The sequence below is a fragment of the Pan paniscus genome, chromosome 9, assembly GCF_029289425.2.
Source record: "Pan paniscus chromosome 9, NHGRI_mPanPan1-v2.0_pri, whole genome shotgun sequence".
Lineage (NCBI taxonomy): Eukaryota > Metazoa > Chordata > Mammalia > Primates > Hominidae > Pan > Pan paniscus.
This window is the reverse complement of record NC_073258.2, coordinates 76,199,472-76,219,872: the sequence shown is the minus strand read 5'-3', so window position 1 is coordinate 76,219,872 and position 20,401 is coordinate 76,199,472. Positions and strand designations below refer to the sequence as shown.

The 20,401-nt window shown below is 53.0% G+C and overlaps 1 protein-coding gene across 6 annotated transcripts in view; it reads left to right on the top strand.

Moving 5' to 3' along the window:
- Window positions 1–20,401, top strand: part of ARRB1 (arrestin beta 1) — a 91,338-nt gene that overhangs the window by 62,067 nt on the left and 8,870 nt on the right. For 3 of the 6 annotated variants that reach the window (XR_010113363.1, XR_004665167.3, XM_034933382.3), the window contains exons 3-13: window positions 2,034–2,094; window positions 5,125–5,169; window positions 5,918–6,114; window positions 7,381–7,440; window positions 8,260–8,327; window positions 10,658–10,793; window positions 11,954–12,038; window positions 12,491–12,563; window positions 15,194–15,331; window positions 16,422–16,505; window positions 17,676–17,699. Coding sequence is in view for 2 of the 6 variants with exons in the window: in XM_034933382.3 (XP_034789273.1) it covers window positions 2,034–2,094; window positions 5,125–5,169; window positions 5,918–6,114; window positions 7,381–7,440; window positions 8,260–8,327; window positions 10,658–10,793; window positions 11,954–12,038; window positions 12,491–12,563; window positions 15,194–15,331; window positions 16,422–16,505; window positions 17,676–17,699 (971 nt within the window). In the remaining 4 variants the exon portion in view is untranslated. The remainder of the gene's footprint in view (window positions 1–2,033; window positions 2,095–5,124; window positions 5,170–5,917; window positions 6,115–7,380; window positions 7,441–8,259; window positions 8,328–10,657; window positions 10,794–11,953; window positions 12,039–12,490; window positions 12,564–15,193; window positions 15,332–16,421; window positions 16,506–17,675; window positions 17,700–20,401) is intronic. The other 3 variants (XR_010113365.1, XR_010113364.1, XM_034933384.3) reach the window with 1 other exon arrangement.

Sequence of the window (20,401 nt, the reverse complement as noted above, 5' to 3'; positions counted from 1 at the left end):
AAGTGGCAGGCGGGAGATACGGGGCCATTGGGGCTGCAGGACCCAGCCTGGTGGGCAGCGGCAGCTTCTAGGAGGGATGCATTTCCAGCAAGGCAAGGTGAAAACAGCATTGTAGGCAGGACATAAAAGCATAGGAACTGTGGGAATCTTAAGCAGCTGAGCTCAGAGTGCCAAGAGAGAGGCTGAGGCTGAGAGCCTGCAGGGCTGGTCACGGGAACACTGTGGCTTGGCTTATGAGCTGGCCTGGGTTGGCAAATAGCACCACGTGTGCTTCCACATCTCTCTTCTGTGCCCACAGTAGATAACATCAGTCACCATTGCCCTTCCCTGCTGCACCAGGGTTTCATCTTAGATTCCTTCTCAGCCCAGAGTCCGAGACAGCTCCCCGTCCCCTCTCCCCGCCGGTAGATCAGACTTGGCACTTGGAATGAAACCCATTTGTCATCCTTATTTTTGGACACTGAGGAACCATTAATGGGTTTCAGGTGGCAGTAGCATGGTTAGATTTGAATTTTAGGGCTGGTCACAGTGGCTCACGCCTATAATCCCAGCACTTTGGGAGGCCAAGGTGGGTGGATCACTTGAGGTCAGGAGTTTGAAACCCTGTCTCTACTAAAAATACAAAAATTAGCTAGGCGTGGTGGTGCATGCCTGTAGTTCCAGCTATTTGGGAGGCTGAGGTGTGAGGATCACTTTAACCCGGGAGGTAGAGGTTGCAGTGAGCTGAAATTGCACCACTGCACTCCAGCCTGGGCGACAGAGGGAAACTCCATCTCAAAAAAAAAAAAAAAAAGAAAGATTTGCATTTTAGGGTGACTAGTCTAGCTAAGGAGGAGAGCAGGCTCTCAGTGAGTGAGCAGCAAGGGGCTGGTGTGGTGGTCTAGGCAGGAGTGGCTGTGGGGATGGAGAGGTACGGACTTGAGAAATAATGATGGCGATCGAGTCACAAGGATTGAAGGGTTGTTGAGGAACAGCACACATCAGGATGACGCTCTGGATCTGGTTTAGCCGCTGGAATTCTGTCTCGGGGTTTTTCCCTCCCGGTTGGCTACTGAGTGGGGCGTGAGCCCCCAAACCCTCAGTGCCTCAGAAGGCAAGTCCTCACACACAGAACTGCTAACTGTGTGAGGCGGTGCATTTGTTCATTAGCTGGATGTCACCTTTCCACAATGTATATCTATTTTAAAACATTGTGTTGTACTTGATAAATAACATATACTTTTAACTCAATTTAAAAAATTAATTAGGCCGGGCACGGTGGCTCACGCCTGTAATCCCAGCACTTTGGGAGGCTGAGGCAGGCTGATCACCTGAGGTCAGGAGTTTGAGACCAGCCTGACCAACATGGTGAAACCCCATCTCTACTATAAAAGCAAAAAGTAGCTGCATGTGGTGGTGCATGCCTGTAATCCCAGCTACTTAGGAGGCTGAGGCAGGAGAATCGCCTGAACCTGGGAGGCGGAGGTTGCAGGGATCTGAGATCGCGCCATTGCACTCCAGGCCGGGCAACAAGAGCAAAATTCCATCTCGAAAAAAAAATTATTTAAGAAAAAGGAAACGAGTCCTCGTATCAGTGGATCCCCGCCTGGCTGCATGGGAGAAGGAGCAACTGAAGAACACAGCGCGGCCTGCGTTCAGAGCCTCTGAGGGCTCAGCGCTCCCGCCTGCCTGGGGGCTCTCACCCTCTGAGATGCCCACACTCCCACTCACCCAGCTTCTCTGCCGCTGCTGCTCCACTGGCAGTGGTGTTTGGCATGAAGATCTCTCCGGGCCTCAGTGTCCTCATCTGTAAAACAGGAACAATAATGACTCCTTCAAGGGTTTTGGGAGGAAGTGGTGCTTTTAAGATTTTACAGGGGTTTGTGAATCTTGGTATTAGGGCTGGGGTGAAGGCCCAAGTCCAGTTAGGATTTTGATAAGGGTTAGGGATGGGTCTGGAGTTTCAGAGGCTGCCCGCAGGGTTTCCTCCAAGACAGGGTCCTGTGTCCTCTGGGCCTGCAGCTGCTAACGCCCCCTATGCCTCTCCTCCTCAGCTCACCGTCTACCTGGGAAAGCGGGACTTTGTGGACCACATTGACCTCGTGGACCCTGTGGGTGAGTCCCTGGAGGGCGAGAGGAGGGCTGGGGGAAGATGGGGCTGGCCAAGCCTCCCAGAAATAGCTCTCAGCTCTCCAGAGGGGCCCGGTGCCAAGAACGGGGGTGAATGGCTTCCTGCTTCAGGCAGCAAGCATTTACTGAGCAGCTACTTTCCCACTCAAGTGAGGACTGCAAGAAGAGACTGTGGGAAGGACTGAGGTGACAATCAGGGAAGGCGTCCTGATGATGGTAAGAAGGGTGAGGGTGATGACGACAGACACCGCCACTTACTATAAGGCGTGTCATGTAGCAGACAGTGGGGGTGGCTATGATGACTATCCCTGCTTTCCAGACAAGGAGAATGAGGCACAGAGTGGCTCAGTGACTTACTCCAGGTCATAGAGTGAGTAGATAGAGGAGCCCGGTTCAAACCTGGCAGAGTCTGCAAAACTCTTTGTTCTGCTTCCTTGTGATGGCAAAGAGTGGGAGACAGAGGGAGAACCCTTCTTAGGACTTGTGAAATGGGGGCTGTCCTCATGTACATGGGGTTCCTGCTAGAAGCTGGGCTGTGGCTGAAGGCACCTTCCAAGTTCTTGTTCAAGTTCAGGGTTTTGCAATTTCTGCATGCTTGACATTTTGGATTGGATAGTTCTTTGTTGGTGTGGCCTGTCCTGTGTGTTATAGGCTGGATAGCCACATCCCTGGTCTCTACTCATTCGATGCCCAGAGTACCTCACGCTCCAGTTAGGCCAACTAAAAATGTCTTTAGGCCAAGTGCGGTGGCTCACGCCTGTAATCCCAGCACTTTGGGAGGCGGATCACCCAAGGTCAGGAGTTTGAGACCAGCCTGGCCCACATGGTGAAATATCATCTCTACTAAAAAATACAGAAAAAAAAAATAGCCGAGCATGGTGGCATGCACCTGTATTCCCTGCTACTGGGGTGGCTGAGGCATGAGAATCGCTTGAACCCAGGAGGCAGAGTTGCAGTGAGCGAGATCATGCCACCGCACTCCAGCCTGGGTGACAGAGCAAGACTCTGGCTCAGGAAAAAAAAAAAAAAAAAAAAAAAAGATGAGCAAATCAAAGTGAGGCCTAGTATGGCCTTTCCCATCATGTCCCTGTGGGCTGTCCTGGGTCCAGGGCAGGAGTGATTTGTGTGGATCCTGAGCCAAGGAAGCGAGCCTGGCTGCAGGCTTCAGCTCACCAGGAGGAAGACCTGGGGACCCTGGGCTCCCAGGGCCAGGGGGCTGTCAGCAGAGCCCTTCATGGCCTAGAGCAGAACACCCCCAATTCTCCCCTCCAACCCTGCCTGGGATGCTGTTTGGTGTCTTCTGAAGCTCAGTATCCCTTTGCCATTGGCATCTTCTCCCTGAGGTGGCCTCTCAGAGGCCGGGAGCAGGCATCCTGGTGTTCACCTGTGGCTGCTTCATGTTGTCATTTCCGGTGGGCCCTCTGAGGCCAGGGTTGTCCATGCCCATTGGCCTACTAAGGACAGCAGCAGAGGTGGCCCAGAGACTGGGAGAGGACAGGGGCAGGAAACCAGCCCCCAACACACGCAGGCACCCTGAGAGCTGTTCAGCAGGTGTTCACAGAGCACCCCCTTTGTGCCAGGCCCCTTGTGAGCCCTGGTATCCCCAAGAACTCTGGGGCACTGTGCAGAGCTGATCAGGGACTCACTGTGAGAGATTCTTCTCCCATAGTGACGCTGCCATTTGGCTTGATCTGATCACACCCTCCCTATGCTTACCGGTTCCCCACCAAACCTGCACGCAAGTCCAAGCCCACTGGCCTGCCCAACAGGACATTGATGATCCATCCTGGCCCTCCTCTTCCACCAGCAGTGGAGTGACAATGGGTTAGAGGGTAGGGGGAGAGAGAGAGGAAAGAAAGGTTTGACCAAAGATAGACAGGGGATGTCAGCCAAGGGGGTGACCCTGAGCCAGTGTTTCTGGCTTCCTGGGGTGCTGAGCAGAGATGTCCTTTGTGTCCAGCTGGACTCTGCCCCCAAGGGCAGGCCTCAGGGCACTGAGGCACCTTCCACAATCTGCAGAGTGCTCTCGAGTGCTTGGCACTGTCTAAGCGCTGTACACATATGCACATTCACACATGTACCCATTCAGTCGTCACGGGAGCCCCATGAGGGAGGCACTGCAGATCACAATCCCCAATCCACATGTGCCAAGCCCAAGCTCTGAAAACCTAACATTGCTTCCAAGTTTAATGCAGAATTCATTTATTGGCAAACCTGACCCAAACTGATGCGAGGCTATTTATGCCTTATTTAGCCTCTTGGTGAGAATATTTGTGTTTTCCTACAGAGGTATTAATGGCTTTAATAATAAGGTACAGATCTTGCAGAGGTCATTACAGAATATATGGAACATGTACCATTTTGCCTATTTTATTTTATTTTATTTTATTTTGAGACAGAGTCTCGCTCTGTTGCCCAGGCTGGAGTGCAGTGGGATGATCTCAGCTCACTGCAGCCTCTGCCTCCCAGGTTCAGGTGATTCTCTTGCTTCAGTCTCCCGAGTAGCTGGAACTACAGGGGCCCGCCACCATGCCCAGCTATTTTTGTATTTATAGTAGAGTTGAGGTTTCACCATGTTGGCCAGGCTGGTCTTGAACTCTTGGCCTCAAGTGATCCGCCCACCTCAGCCTCCCAAAGTGTTGGAATTATGTGCATGACCCACCATGCCCAGCCCATTTTGCCTCTCTATACTTCGCAATTTCTAAATTCCAAAGAATACCTGGTTCTAGGAGTTTCGGACCTATGTTATTATTCTTACTAACAGATGAAGAAACAGAAATGGTCTCTAACCTGCCTAAAGTCACCAGCTGGGTCTGTTATACTGGCCTGGGATGGGGGAAGGGTGGAGCATGGCGGAGGTGGGCAGTGCCACCCTCTAGGTGCCGGCCTTTCCATTTTTCTCAGGATGATTTTAGATGAACAGATGGTTGGATCTGGGCTTGGGCTGGTGTTTGGGGCACAGAGGTTTGGGAGACCAGGTTGGGAGAGGCTGCTTACTCTCTGTCCTTTCCCCAGATGGTGTGGTCCTGGTGGATCCTGAGTATCTCAAAGAGCGGAGAGGTAGGCTGTGGCCCCCATCCCCAGCCTGTCAAGGGCCTCCTCTTCCCCCCGGACCTCTAGCATAGGAACTCCCTGCCCATCCCCACTGGTTCCCCTGAAAGCCCCAACAAATACCCCTACAGATGCCGTTGCCTCCTCCAGCCTGGGACGGCCCTGCCCCAAGCCTACTTTGGGAGAAGGTTTCCCCATGCCCTGAGCACTTTCACATCAATATGTCATGACTCTGGCAAGGCTGGGGATGCCAGCAGGGCAGGAGTAGGTTCTTCTTTAACAGAACAGAACATTGATACCGGGGCAGTATCAATGCGCAGGAAGACAAGAGTGCAGACTGAGCTGTGACAAGACCCTTGCCGTCCAGATACCACCCAGCACTTGCCCTCCCCCCACAACTCCCTGCTCCTTCCCCAGGTCCCCTACCCCCACCCCAGGCCTGCCAGACTACTCCAGCCCCCGCCAAGCCTGTCAGACCGTTTCCATACCCCTCCACATATGCCCTGGGGAGAGGTGGGAGGGGGAAGGACAGAGCTGGCTCAGCAGGCAGCCCCCTCCTCCTCCCAGGGGCCAGGCCATGGCATCCTTCCGGTACTCACTACCAGCCCTCCTGGTGGAGACAGTGCAGCCATCCCCACAGAGCTTGGGACAGGCTTGGGGCCTCCAGTGGGGCCCGTCCCAGGGCTGCTGCCGGCACTCTGGGGGACTCGCTTGCTGCTCTCCCAGGCCCCTCCTCAGTGCTCCTCGCTCCCCACAGTCTATGTGACGCTGACCTGCGCCTTCCGCTATGGCCGGGAGGACCTGGATGTCCTGGGCCTGACCTTTCGCAAGGACCTGTTTGTGGCCAACGTACAGTCGTTCCCACCGGCCCCCGAGGACAAGAAGCCCCTGACGCGGCTGCAGGAACGCCTCATCAAGAAGCTGGGCGAGCACGCTTACCCTTTCACCTTTGAGGTCAGGAACTGCCATCCCTGGGGCCCCATTCCAGAAACGCCACCTCTAGGAAGCCCTCTGGGGTGGGCATAAGAGGGCGGTGAGGGTCAGCTGCTCCCTGTCACCCAGTTTCCCAGTGTATGCTGGGACCTGGGGCACTGTCACCTGTGTTACCTGGTAAGTGTCTCTTCTCCAGCCCCTGCTGGGGTTTGTCACCTGTACCTTTGGGCTACTCCTCAGACCCTTCTGAGGCCAGGTCATTGGTGGGAGAAAGGGGGCGCTAAGGGGCTTCAGAGAAAGAAAGAGCCCTTTCTGGACCCTGCATCACTGCAAGGTGTTTCCCGCTCAGATCAGCTCCCCACTTGCCCGGCAGCAACCCAGCTCGCAAGAGAGGGATGGCAAGTAGGTGATCTGTCTGCCCCCACCACCTTTCAAATCAGAGACTTTAAGATGCTGGATTTCAAAATCTCAAGTTTCTTAGGCTCTCTGATTCTGAGATTCAGTGTGGTCTCTCCCTTTCTTGGAGGCTGAGAGAGTGGAGAGGGTCATGGAGTCACCTTTTCCACGTAGACATGTTAGCTCCCTATGGCTGCTGAAACAGATTGCCACAAACTCGGCAGCAATTAAAACAACACAGATGTATGAGCTTACAGCTCTGGAGGTCAGAAGTCCCAAAACAGGTCTCAGTGGGCTACCATGGAGGCGTGGCAGGGCTGGCTCCTCTGGAGGCCCTCGGGGAGCGTCCACCTTTTCCAGCATTGCTTTCCTTGGCTCACAGTGCCTTCCTCCATTGTCAAAGCCAGCAGTGGCCGTTGAGTCTTTTGTACATCCCATCACTGTGGCTCAGACATTTCTGCCCCCTGCTTCCACTTCTAAGGACTCTTGTGATTATACTAGGCCCACCAAAATCATCCAGGATACGGTCCCCATCTCAAGGCCTTAATTGGATCTGCAAAGTCACTTTTGTCATTAAGGTCCCAGGTTTGGGTGATTAGGGTGTGGACATCTTTGGGGAACATTATTCTGCCAACCACAGTAGACATCATAGAAAGATCTATTTAAACCATTGCTGCGAGGACTGGGCTGGGCCAAACCCTTTAGATAAAGAAAACTCTTTATCTAAAGAGTTTTAGATGGGGCATGGCTTGGCATGGTCTGATGGGATAGACATGGCCTGTCCCCTGGGGCCCTTGGTCTGATGGGTGTATGGAAGTGTCTGGGCTGCAATACATGAGACAGGACAGTGGTGGATGTGACAGGTGGCTCGTTCTGTCCTCTTCTTGACAGATCCCTCCAAACCTTCCATGCTCTGTGACACTACAGCCGGGGCCCGAAGACACGGGGAAGGTAGGTCACCCCAAGGGGACCATCTCTCTGGCTCCAGGAGTCTCATGTCCCCAGGTCCCTGGCTTTCTCCCTGGGAGGTGCTGGACACACAGGACCACTCTCCCTGTTGAACAGTCTTTGTGTCTAGGCTAAGCTGGTCCCACCTTGGACAACCAGTCTCTCTTCAGACAGGGCAGCAGGTACGGGGTCAGCCTCACTCTCCCATTCAGTGATGGGTCTGGAGGCTCTCCTGGGTGGCGTTGGCTGCAACAGGACCAAAGTGTTCTGAGGACCTACACCTGGCCTCATGTAACCCCTGGCAACCTGGAATCAAAGTGCGATCATCCCCATTTCACAGATGGGGAAACTGAGGGTTGGAGAGAAGTGACACCACTAGCTCCAGACCTTTGAGCCCAGCTTCCTCATCTGTAAGATGGAGATAACAGCACGTGCCTCCTTGTCTTGTTAGAGGAATACCAGATAAGCCACCCAGGGCTGGGTCTGCGCACAGTAGTAGGCGCCCCCAGTCTGCTCAGGTGCCTGTTGCTATTTCTGGGCAGCTGCCTGGATGAGGATGGCCACCCAGACTGAGGCAGGAATCCAAAGAGCAGAGCCCCGTTTGGGTGGTTTGGGATGTCCCATGTCAGATGGAGGAGGCAGCACAGCATTGGGGCTGAGCACAAGGGCGTTCCCCTGCTTCTTCCAGACCAAGGAAGGCTGGGCTGTGGGAGCTTGGTGTTCCTGTCCAGTGTCCTCGTTTGTAAAATGAGAGGTGGGCTGGCTGTGTACTGGGGACCCTGCTTCTCCAAGGCCCTGTGGTCAGTGACCCCTTCCCCACAGGCTTGCGGTGTGGACTATGAAGTCAAAGCCTTCTGCGCGGAGAATTTGGAGGAGAAGATCCACAAGCGGTGAGTAGGATGCCAGGGTGTGGGCCGCCTGCTGGGTGAGGGAGGGAGACAGGATGGGCAAAGTCCAAGAGGAGATAAGTAACAATACCTGGAAGTGTGTGAGGAGGGACGCACATTCCAGCCTTGGAAGGGCACTCTGGAAGCTGGGAGGTCACGGAGGGCTTCCTTGGGGAGGTGGCTTCGACTGCCCGGGTTCAGGCTGCAGCATCTTCTCCTTTGCACCATTGTGGCAGCTTCCTCCCTCATCTCCCTGCCTCTCATTTCATCCCCTCCAGACTGCATGTCTTTTTAATTTGTTTTGGAAAAACCCTAAATTCAGATTGTGTTAAACAGTGAGCAGGCTGTTTCCTGACCATCCCCATTTTCCAGTTTTCCTCCTGGGAGGCGTTCAGCAGGAGTGGAGTGTGTGTCAATGGCAGCTTCTAAGTGAGGAGGAAGTGGAGATAGTGAACCCATCCAGGGGAGAGTGACAGGGAGGTCAGCCCACATCTAAGAGATGGGAAGCGTTCTCTGGAGAAGCACAGCCCGGGCTGACAGAGAGCCCAGGCTGGCAGCCAGAAACAGCTGGCCCGGATGTCTCATGCCTGCCCCTCCTGGGTCGGGCTGTGCTCTGTCTGCCTCCTGGAATAGCTGGTGGGCCCTCGACGCTGATGTGCCTGCATCCAGAGGCACTGTTCCCAGAGGAGGTTGGCTGAGGGCACAGCAGCCTTTTTAGGGCGTGGGCTGAGTTTGCCACCTGGTGGCTATCGGGTGTATTGCATGCATTTGCATCTGCAGCCCTGGCAGCTGTGTGTGAGGAGATGGGACTTTTCTCCCTTGCTTCTCTGTCTCCCTTTTCCTCTTAAGACCTGAGACCAGGGAAGAGGAAGGGTGCTGTGGGATGTGGGAGGAGGCTTGGTAAGCACAAGAAAGAGGAGGTGACATCGAGAGCCACCCCTCTCACCCTACCACCAATGGGACATTTAAAATCCACACCAAGGAGTTACTAATAATAATGATATAGAAGCTATCATTTATCAAGGGCTGATTAGGTGCCAGACACCATTTACAGTGCTGGGCTGTATGAACTAATTTAATCCTCACAGCAGCTCTAAGAAGTACGTCCTGGCTGGGCGTGGTGGCTCACACCTGTAATCCCAGAGCTCTGGAAGGCCGAAGGCAGGCGTATTACTTGAGGCCAGGAGTTCCAGACCAGCCTGGCCAACATGGTGAAACCCCATCTCTATTGAAAATACAAAAATTAGGCAGGTGTGGTGGCATATGCCTGTAATCCCAGCTACTCAGAAGGCCGAGGCAGGAGAATTGCTTGAACCTGGGAGGCAGAGGTTGTAGTGAGCTGAGATTGCGCCACTGCACTCCAGCCTGGGCAACAGAGTGAGACTCCATCTCAAAATAAATAAATTAATAAAAATTTAAAAAGGAAAAAAAGAGGTAGGTCCTTCTGTCATCACCCTTTACAGATTAGGGAACAGAGGCAGAGAGAGGTTAATGTACCCAGGGCCACATAGTTAGTAAGAGGGGAGCTGGGAGTTTGACCCTGGCTCCCTGGTTACAGGCAATGGAGGCAGCTTATCTGAGCAACGGAGATGCCGGCATTCCCAGCATGCCACAGAGACGGCCTCACCAAGTCCCCCTCCCTCACCAGATCCTCATTTGCTCCCTGATCCCCTGTAACCTTCATGGAGCCAGTCTCATCCATGGGCCTTCTCCCCTCCCTGGGCTTGTCCCCTTCACTGGCTTGCATCCCCCTGACTGAATCCACGCCTCCTCCCTGAACCCCAACGCCTCCCCAAGCCCCATTTCTTCTTGAGACCGCTGTCCCCTCTGCATAGTTTTACATAATAGATATCTGGCAGTTGTTTATTATATGGCAGGCACAGTCATAGGTGCTGAGAGTACAGCTGTGAACACCTTAGACACAAATTTCTGTCCTTAAAGAACTTACACAAATAGTGTCCTATGTCACCAAAATAGATGACAGAGGGACACTATTTGTGTATGGTGACATAGGGAGGCAGGAAGTGACAATGTTACCTATTTGGTGACATAGGGAAGCAGGAGGTGAAAAATGTAGTCCCTGTTTCAGCATCCTGCTGGGTACCAGGACCAAATGAAGTGCAGCCACAGGGCACTTCTGGGACAGAACAGGGGAGGATGGAATGGAGCCAGATGGTGACAGACCCCTATGCTGATCTCTGCAATTTGGCTGGATTCTAAGGTGATGGAGAGCCATGCCAGACTCTTGAGCAGGAGAATGATGTGAGGCTCGCAAGGAGAGGGGATGAAGGCAGGTGACCCTGGTCCTCTTTCACTCCGCCCATCTCCATTAGGAATTCTGTGCGTCTGGTCATCCGGAAGGTTCAGTATGCCCCAGAGAGGCCTGGCCCCCAGCCCACAGCCGAGACCACCAGGCAGTTCCTCATGTCGGACAAGCCCTTGCACCTAGAAGCCTCTCTGGATAAGGAGGTAGGAGGCTCGGACTTGGCAGGGGGTGGGGGCTGCTCCACCAGGGCCTGGGCCTCAGATCCCAGCTCTCTCCTGGCCTGCAAGGATGCCTCAGGTAGGAGCTTCTATCCCCAGCCCAAGGACCACAGGGGTCAGGGAATCTGAGACCTCTCATGGGGGATTTGGAGAAGCCTCTTGGGCCTAAAGGAGTGGCAAAGGGGGCATGAACTTGAGAGATGTGATGGACTTCCGAAGTGAGGAGCAGACCTTCCCGAAGGTCCTGGACATCTCCCCCACACCTCCACCAGCTGCCTGCCTCAGGCCGAGTGCTGAAGGTCAACCAGCATTGCAGAGGGGGCACGGTGGGGGGCCGTGACCTTCCTGCCAAACACTGAGCATCAGGGCGACAAGCCCTGCAGAAGGAAGGGCCTCCCCTCAAACTCTGAATCAAACCCAGCTGACTGCTGTGAGCTTGGGCTGGCCCCTCCTCAAGGTGTGTGCACCCCCTCTCTCTCGGGGCATGGCTGAAGGGAAGTGCCTTGGGGCAAGATGCAAGTTGAGGTCTTTTTGTAGGGATTCAGAGCTGGCTCCCTCAGTGAGCTGGTGAGCCCCTCCTCACCTTTCCCTGCTTCTTCCAGATCCTTCTGTGGACAGAATTTAGAGCTGGCAGGGACTTCAGACATCACCTAGTCCAACCCCTTCATTGCACAGAGGGAGACCCTGAGGCTTAGATAACCTACCCATGGTCACACTGCTTTCATCATCATCAATGTTATTGTTGTTATTGTTGTCGCAATTACTGCTGGCCAAGCCAGGGCTGGAGCCCAGGACTATCACCTTCCAATTCCGTTATCTTTCAAGGGTCCCACCAGGGAACTGAAGGCTAATGTGCTTGGTGGCTTTCGTGCCACCTTAGCAGCAGTGGGAAGTGGCTGATGAACTTGGGGCAAATGTCACAATGCCTTGGGGGATTCGGAGAAGCCTCTTCGGCCTAAAGGAGTGGCAGAGGGGGCATGAACCTGAGGGATGTGATAGACTTCAGATGGGGGCAGCAGACCCTTCTGAAGGTCTGTACAAGGTCTGGGGAACCCCAGAAGATCACGTGGGGGCTTTTCTCCCTCCCCTTTCCCTAGAACCTTGCTGTCCTCCCAGCCAACCCCGTCCCTTCTTATGCCCCCCAGATCTATTACCATGGAGAACCCATCAGCGTCAACGTCCACGTCACCAACAACACCAACAAGACGGTGAAGAAGATCAAGATCTCAGGTATCCCAGACAGAGGGTCAGCTTAGGGGACAGCGAGAGGCAATCTTCCCAAGGGCTAGGGGTGGCTGAAGTATCTCCCCTTGTTAACAGCCTTGTATAAAAAATAGCCACTGAAGCCCAGGGCCTGCTCTGAGCCACAGGGCAAAGCTTTTGAGTTGGGTAAGGCAGGCTGCTTATTGGCTAGGTAATGAGTTTGCTCTTTAAGCCACCTCTTCAGTTTCTTGGGTTCTGGACAAAGCTGTCCTTGAGGGGAAGGCTTTGGTTATGGAAGGAAATGGGTGTGTTTGGGGCTACCCTTTGGATGTAAGACAGGGGTGGTCTTATGCAGAAGTCCCCACTGGTGGCCTCTGGCCATTGCCTGGGGCTGAATATCCCCAACCCGGGGACGCCTGTGAGACTCCATGGGAGCTACATTCCCGACTCACTCCACCTTGATTCCTCTCCCTCCCTAGTGCGCCAGTATGCAGACATCTGCCTTTTCAACACAGCTCAGTACAAGTGCCCTGTTGCCATGGAAGAGGCTGAGTAAGTGGGCACAAGTCTGGCCTTGGGCGTATGGGATTGGGTGGGAAAAAGAGAAGCTCTAGGTGTCCTGTTACAGGTCCAGGTGGCTCTTCTCCACCTGGCAGAGGGCTGGGCCTCAGACTTCCTTGCCACTCAGAGTAGATGATCCCGAAGAGCCTTTTAGAAACCATCCACCTGATTTAGCTTCAAGAAAATGCATGCTACAGTCAAGGAAGAGACCCACTAAAACTAGAATGACAAAACAATAGCTAATGAATGTAAGGGGATTGGGGTTGTGAGAAGAAATAATTACGTTGTACAAGAAACCTAGGTTGAAGGGAAATACTTTGTTCTTGGCTTCCTGGTAGCCAGGGCAAAGTGGGTAAGGCACTAGGTACACAGCTCTTGTCTGATAAAGGGGTAATCCAGCTCATTGGGAAAAAGGGGTTGTGTGTGGGAGTGTAGAGAATAATTACACACAAAAAAATCATCTAGGTTTGAGGAGAACTGCTATGGTTGAGCATGGATCGAACTTTGTCCCAGGCTTGTTGGCAGCTAAGGCAAGAGGAGAGATCTGAAGTGAAACATCCTTACTTACCTAAAGGAAGTAAATGCTCCCATTCAAAGACATACACATTTTTTTTTTCCTGGCCCTGCAAGTAATTTCTTGGGGCAATTATACCTGATATAATTTTACATGTATATGTGTATTTGTTTATGTATAATTCCAATCAGTATTTCTTGCAACTGAAAACATTTTTAAAATGTTACTACATGGCCTTTGAAATAGTTTTTAATGTCCTATAGGTGAACATGCTATGATTAGATCAAGCTTTCTCTGGTTACTGGATATTTTTCATATCCACTGTTGATTTTTTCAAAAAAATCAGAGCTATGAGGCATAGATTCCTGATGGTAAAGTGAAGTGATCTAGAACCAGAGTAACATATAATCCCTAAAGAGTAGAAAATCCCAACCACTGCAGATGGTGCCAGCGTCTGCATAACGAATACCAGCAGGGATGGCTGGGGAGGCATTTGCACTCACAGACTTGTTTACTTCTCAGGAAGCACTGTGGGGCTGGGGTTGCTGCTGCCCCAGTATGTAGAGGAGGAAGTGGCTCAGAGAGATGTGACTTGCAAGTTAGCAAGCAGCAAAGCTGGGGCTGGAACACGGTCGTCCGACTCCAAGGCTTGTTCACTATCTGCTGCATGACAGCTCTCTCATTGGAAAGGATGGGGGATAGAGCAAAAGCAAGTAAAAATTGGACAATCAAAACACCCTATATATGATGGATGTGATCAAGCAAGTAAAGTTTTAATTGTCGAGCCTAGATGGTGGGTATATGGGTGCCCAAATAGCTTCATTTATGGCTTATGTGTAGCTATAATTTTTTCTTTTTAAAATTTGTTTAGAGACAGGGCTGGTGCTCAAGCCTATAATCCCAGCACTTGGGGAGGCTGAGGCAGGCAGATCACTTGAGGTCAGGAGTTTGAGACCATCCTGGCCAACATGGCAAAACCTCATCTCTACTAAAAATACAAAAATTAGTCGGGCATGGTGGCGCGCCCCTGTGATCCCAGCTACTTGGGAGGCTGAGGTAGGAGAACTGCTTCAACCTGGGAGGTGGAGGTTCCAGTGAGCCAGGATCGCACTACTGTACTCTAGCCTGGGCGACAGAGCAAGACTCTGTCTCAAAAAAATAAAATAAAATAAAATAAAATAAAATAAAATAAATTTAAATTAAATTTGTTTAGAGACAGAGTTTCACTCTGTTGCCCAGGCTGGAGTGCAGTGGTATGATCATGGCTCACTACAGCCAGCCTCGAACTCCTGGGCTCAAGTGATCCTCCTGCCTCAGCCTCCCAAGTAGCTAGGACTACAGGTGTGCACCACCATATCAGGCTAATGTTTAAAATTTTTTGTAGCGATGGGGTCTTGCTATGTTGCCCAGGCTGGTCTCAAACTCCTAGCCTCAAGCAATCCTCCTGTCAGCCTCTCAAGTTGCTGGGATTACAGGCATGAGCAACTGTGCCTGCTGTGGCTGTACTTTTTTTTTTTTTTTTTTTTTGAGATGGAGTCTTGCTCTGTCACCCAGGCTGGAGTGCAGTGGAGCAATCTCGGCTCACTGTAAGCTCCACCTCCCAGGTTCATGCCATTCTCCTGGCTCAGCCTCCTGAGTAGCTGGAACTACAGGCGCCCACCACCATGCCCGGCTAATTTTTTTGTATTTTTAGTAGAGACGGGGTTTCACCTTGTTAGCCAGGATGGTCTCCATCTCCTGACCTCGTGATCTACCCGCCTCGGCCTCCCAAAATGCTGGGATTACAGGCGTGAGCCACCGCGCCCGGCTGGCTGTAATTCTTTAAATAAATGTGCTTTTTAGCACTGTGCTGCTTGACTAGGATAATCTTTTAGAATATCCGAGATTCAGTCCTGTTTGTGCATAGAATGTAGATGTGCCTCTTTTGAGTGGCAGTGGTCTCCTTGCCCGAGCTGGGCTGGCCCAAGTGGTCCGTGTGTCTGGGGGACAGAGGTTGGGAGAGGGAGACTTGGAGCAGGCTCAGACTAGATATTCTGCTGGGCTGGAGATCAGGGCTGGGGTTGGCTCTGGGGAGGGCCATCTCCACAGCTGCTTCCTTTCTTCTCAGTGACACTGTGGCACCCAGCTCGACGTTCTGCAAGGTCTACACACTGACCCCCTTCCTAGCCAATAACCGAGAGAAGCGGGGCCTCGCCTTGGACGGGAAGCTCAAGCACGAAGACACGAACTTGGCTTCTAGCACCCTGTGAGGACCTGCCCTCCTAGCCCTGGGCTCCTAGTGCATCTTGCCTGATGGGGCCACACCCTCCTTGGTCCCCCCAGTTCAAAGACAAGGCTCAGGCTACCCTCTCCATAGCCTTGTCAGGGCCTGTCCTCAGGTGCTTGACTTGTCAGGGAAGCTGCCTCCTTACTCCCAACCCTACCCAGGGGTGACTGAGAGAATAAGATGGACCACTAGGCCAGCTCACTCAGGCAGTGCTGGGCTCTGCTACCATGCCTGGGGGAGGGCAACCTGGGAAGGCTTCCTGCAAGAGGTGGCAGCTTCTGACGTAATGCCTTCAGTCAGATGGGGTGTCCCTGAGGAGAGACCAGGGTGGTGAGCTGGGTTAGACCCAACATGGGGTGCCCCTCCAAGTCAGGGGTCCCAGGGCATCTGGTCACTCCTGCTGCACAGTCATCGTGGACGCCTCTAGGCTACTCTGCTCCAGCAGAGCCCTGGCTATGGGGATGCCATCTTGCCCTCTTACCAGTGTGGTCCTTCAGTGGGGCTTTGGCCTACGTCTAGAGCAGCCGCCACTCCCAGCACAGACTCAGCTCTCTTCAGCAGCCCCTGCACAGCCTCCCACTTACCTGAAGCTTTTTGCCCTGTCTCCACCCTGGCTCACACCCTACCCATCTTCAAGACCCAGCTGAAGCACCACCTCTGCGGAGAAGTCCTTCTCTGATGGCCCCCACCCCACCCCAGCTGCCTCGCCCTCTGTGAACTCCCCGTGTGGCCCTTTCTGCCCATGGGTTGCTGAGAGAAGCAGAATCCATCTGAGGGGAGGAGGAGCCTGGCCCTCATGGTGGGGACGCTGGCCTGGGCAGGGAGAGGGGCTCAACAGGGCCACACAGTGAGCGAGTCTCACAGTCAGACTTGGAACCAGGGCTCTGGGTCCCTGCTACCTAAGGGCACTGCTCGCCTTCCTCACCTCCACTGGGCTCTATTGGACATGGTAGCTGAGTGGCTAGCCAGATGGGGGATGGACGGCCACTGCCCCCCAGCACACCCACCCCTGAGGTGTCTCGCCCACCTGGCAAGGCCCCTGAACTGGCTCCCCTGCGTCACTTTGCAGGTTGAGGGAAGGCGCCAACCGTGAGATCCTGGGGATCATTGTTTCCTACAAAGTGAAAGTGAAGCTGGTGGTGTCTCGGGGCGGGTGAGTGCTCCAGCCAAGCCCAAGACCCCGGAGTGCAGAGGGGAGCGTCCCAGGTGCCCACAGGCCCCTGCCCCATTCTGCCTGTTTGCAGCCCTTTTAGCTGCATCCACCTTGGAGGAGGAACCTCCTGTCCCTTCTTTTCCTCCCTTCTGTTCCTCTTTCTCCCCCGCCCGCTTTCCCTCTCTTCCTTCCTTGGCCCTCAGCCCCTCTCTTACCCCCACCCATCTCTTTCTCTCTCTCCTCCTCCTCTATCCTGGGTCTGGGCTCGCACTGAGGATTGGCCATGCCCAGGGGACAGCGTCCTCAGAGTCTTTGCTGTGGGGTCCCCAGGGGTGCCATCTCCTTATCACACTTTGGGCATAGCACCCACCCCCATGCATGCCCAAGCTGATTTTCTGAGGAAACAGCTAAAAGGGCTCAGAACCCAGAGCTGGATTGGGGATTTGCTAGTCAGCTTTCCCATTTTACAGATGGTGAAACAGAGGCCCAGACAGTGCCCCAAACATCGCCTGAAATCTCCTCTCCTAACTCAGGTCATAGTGGTGGACCAGACTGCCCTGCCCTGGAGCATAGTTTGGTGGAAGCTCAGGGAGAAAAACAAACAAACAAACTACTGTGTTTCTTTTTTGTAACTTAATTCATAAATTTCTATGAAAAGATTGAAAAGCTAAATCCCATTAGACATTGGGTCTCCTTGATTATTAGAAGAATGCCTCTTGGCAGGTGGCAGTGTGTAATCCTGACCTTATATAATAGGACATCTCAAAATTACAAATCCCAAATCCTGTGTCTGGTGACCTTTCAGGACCCACAGTCCCTCAAACATTCTTGGCAACCCCGGAGTCCTTCCCTCTGCCTTTAGATAGTCCGGCCTCCCTTGGGACAGGCAGCACTGGGGTTAATTTTTACACTGCCTTGACAGATGAGGATCCTGGGGCTCAGGGGTTTGCTGAGCTGGGTCTGGATCCCAGTCCCTCGGGGCAGGGCTAATGCCATTTCAGTGTATCCCTGAAAGAGCAGTCAGGGCTGTGCAGGGGGGTGGGTGGGAGTGTGTCCCGTGGGTCTTCTCTATCCGGGGGACAGCAGAAGTGGTGAATGAATGTGCTTTTTGTTTTCTTCCTCTCTGAACTCTCTCCTGACCACTTCTCCTGCCTCCTCTGACCCACCCAGCCTGTTGGGAGATCTTGCATCCAGGTAAATTCCTCCCTTCCACCTGGTTCACCCACCTTCCTGGAGGGCCTGGAGCCCATTGGCTTGACTGACCAGAATCACAGGGCACTGGGTTGGAAGGAATCTTAGTGGTCATTTCAGATAGCCAGGTTCAGGTGTGAGCTGGGAGACACAATTTCTCCTTAACAAACCTCACCTTGCTCTTCCATCCCACCTGAGTGACAGGGATCTTTACAGAGAGCAAAGCCTGATTACACTGATACAGGGAGTGGCCCCCAAGAGAGCTGTCTGAATTACTGATCACCTGAATTATAGGAGCTTTTGGAGAAATGCAGACTTCATGGCTTTCAAACTTCTACACTAGTGAGGAGGGAACTGCTGGCCAAGTGTTGCTAAGGAGAGGTCCTCAGGAGATCCTATTTTGTAAACAAGGTCTCCTTGCAGCCAGCTGGATGCATTTAAATTCCAAAAATGCATGTACCCCAAACACAGCAGTTTGGCCTCCTTCTGTCACAAGATGGCAGTGTGGCTCATCCTAAGAAATCTTAAACTAATTTGACAGGTGAAATTCATTCAATTCAATTCAGTTCCATATCATTCAGCAAAGATTTCCTCAACCCAGGCTTGCGTCCAGGCTGGTGCTGAGTGCCAGAGTCCCAGAGAGGAATCAGATGTGGTCCCTGACCTTATCGTTCCTGGCCCGGTAGAAGGTTAAGATCCAGATTCTTCCACTAAAATGTTGGCAAACCCAGTCTTCCACCAGCTCCATTCTGAAGCAATCCCCAAAGCAAAAGGAAAAAAAAAAAAGAGAAGAAAAAAAAGGCCAAATAGCTCTGACAGCCTTATAAAAACCCCCAGGTTCCCAATGAGGGGACTTAAGTAACGATTCTGGCAGGCACAAGCTTCACATTTTTATTTTTATTTTTTATTCTGAGACAAGGTCTGATTCTGTTGCCCAGACTGGAGTGCAGTGGCACAAACTTGGTTCACTGTAACCTTCTCTGCCTCCTGGGCGGAAGCCATCCTCCCAACTCAGCCTCCTGAGTAGCTGGGACTACAGGTGTGCTCTACTATGCCCAGCTAATTTTTTTTTTTTTTTTGAGACAGAATCTCACTCTGTCGGGTAGGCTGGAGAGCAGTGGCACGATCTTGGCTCACTGCAACCTCCGCCTCCCAGTTTCAAGCAGTTCTCTGCCTCAGCCTCCCAAGTAGCTGGGATTATAGGCACCCGCCACCACACCCGGCTAATTTTTGTATTTTTAGTAGAGGCAGGATTTCACTATCTTGGCCAGGCTGGTCTTAAACTCCTGACCTCATGATCCACCCGCCTCGGCCTCCCAAAGTGCTGGGATTACAGGCGTGAGCCACCGCGCCCAGCCTAATTTTTGTATTTTTAGTAGAGATGGGTGGTGGGGGCAGTGTCTCACCAGGTTGCCCAGGCTGGTCTCCAACTCCTGAGCTCAAGGGATCCGCCCGCCTTGGCCTCCCAAAGTGCTAGGATCACAGGCGTGAGCCACTGCACCTGGTCAAGCTTCACAGTTTAACTCAGCTCTTTAGCTGCCTCATCTCCCAGAAGTTCCCGTGGTTCTAGAAGACAGGCTTTGTTATTCCCGTTTCCAAGTTGAGCTCAGTGAGACTCAAAGCTAGAAAGTGCTGCACCAGCGGGTGGCGAGGCTGGTGGAACAGACCTTTCTAATTGCACGGCTTGTGCCTCTGACCACTCCATTCCCTGTCCCTTCCTCTTTCCCAACTGGGCTCTGGACAACAAGATCAGTGGGATGTGTCTTGTGCCTGTAGGCACTCGCAGTTGGGCGGTCTCCTAGGGTGATGTCACCCCAAGCCGAGAGGAGCCTTCAGGGTTGCTTTTGTTAGTCTCAATTCTGCTACTGTCACACAGTGATCAAGGGTGTGGTTATGGAGCCAGAATCTAATAATAACCATTAATAGCTGTGTGGCCTTGGGCAAGATATTTTAATCTCCTCATGCCTCAATGTCCCAGTCTGTACATTGGGGATGATAATATGGTTGTTGCGAGGATTAAATGAGTTACTCTATGGAAGGGGCTTACAGTAATCCTTGGCACAGGGTCAGTGCCATGTGAATACCTTCTCTTATTCTGTCCATCAGGGCCAAGTACAGAGAAAGCCCCATCAGAAGCACTGGCTGGTGGCTGGGTCTTCCCGGCCGCTTTCCCCTGCATCCCCACAGTGTAATCAGCCTTGGGCCCTGGGGCCATCCTAAACCTGACTAAACTGACCTCAACAGTGCTTCATCCAGATTGCAGGGGTGCTAGGGTCACCTGAGCACTTTTACAAGAGCGCCCTGGAGGTGTTGGGAGATGGGATGGTGTGAGGGTGGGAGGAGCTCCGACCTGGAAGTTGGGAAGGGCAGTGTCAGGGGAGGCGAGGGTGGCTGTGGCGATTTGAGGTGGGGGGGGTCCCAGGGCACCTCTGGAGCCCTGCAGTGACCACGGTGCATGCTGCCCTGGGCAATCCTTTCCCACCCCTGGGCCTCCTCCCAGCCCGTGGGAACCCAGAGAGCCTTCTCGGGAAAGAGGAGGCTTCCATTTCTTTTTGGAACCAGAGGAAGTCTCCTCGTCCAGCTCCCAGGCAGACCGAGGCTCCGAGTGGCAGAACTGGGGCTGGAGGGCATCTTTTGGATCTACCTCCTCTGACGGCAAAACCCTCTGCAGTCCTCGGACTGACAGGGCATCGACATCAAGTCTC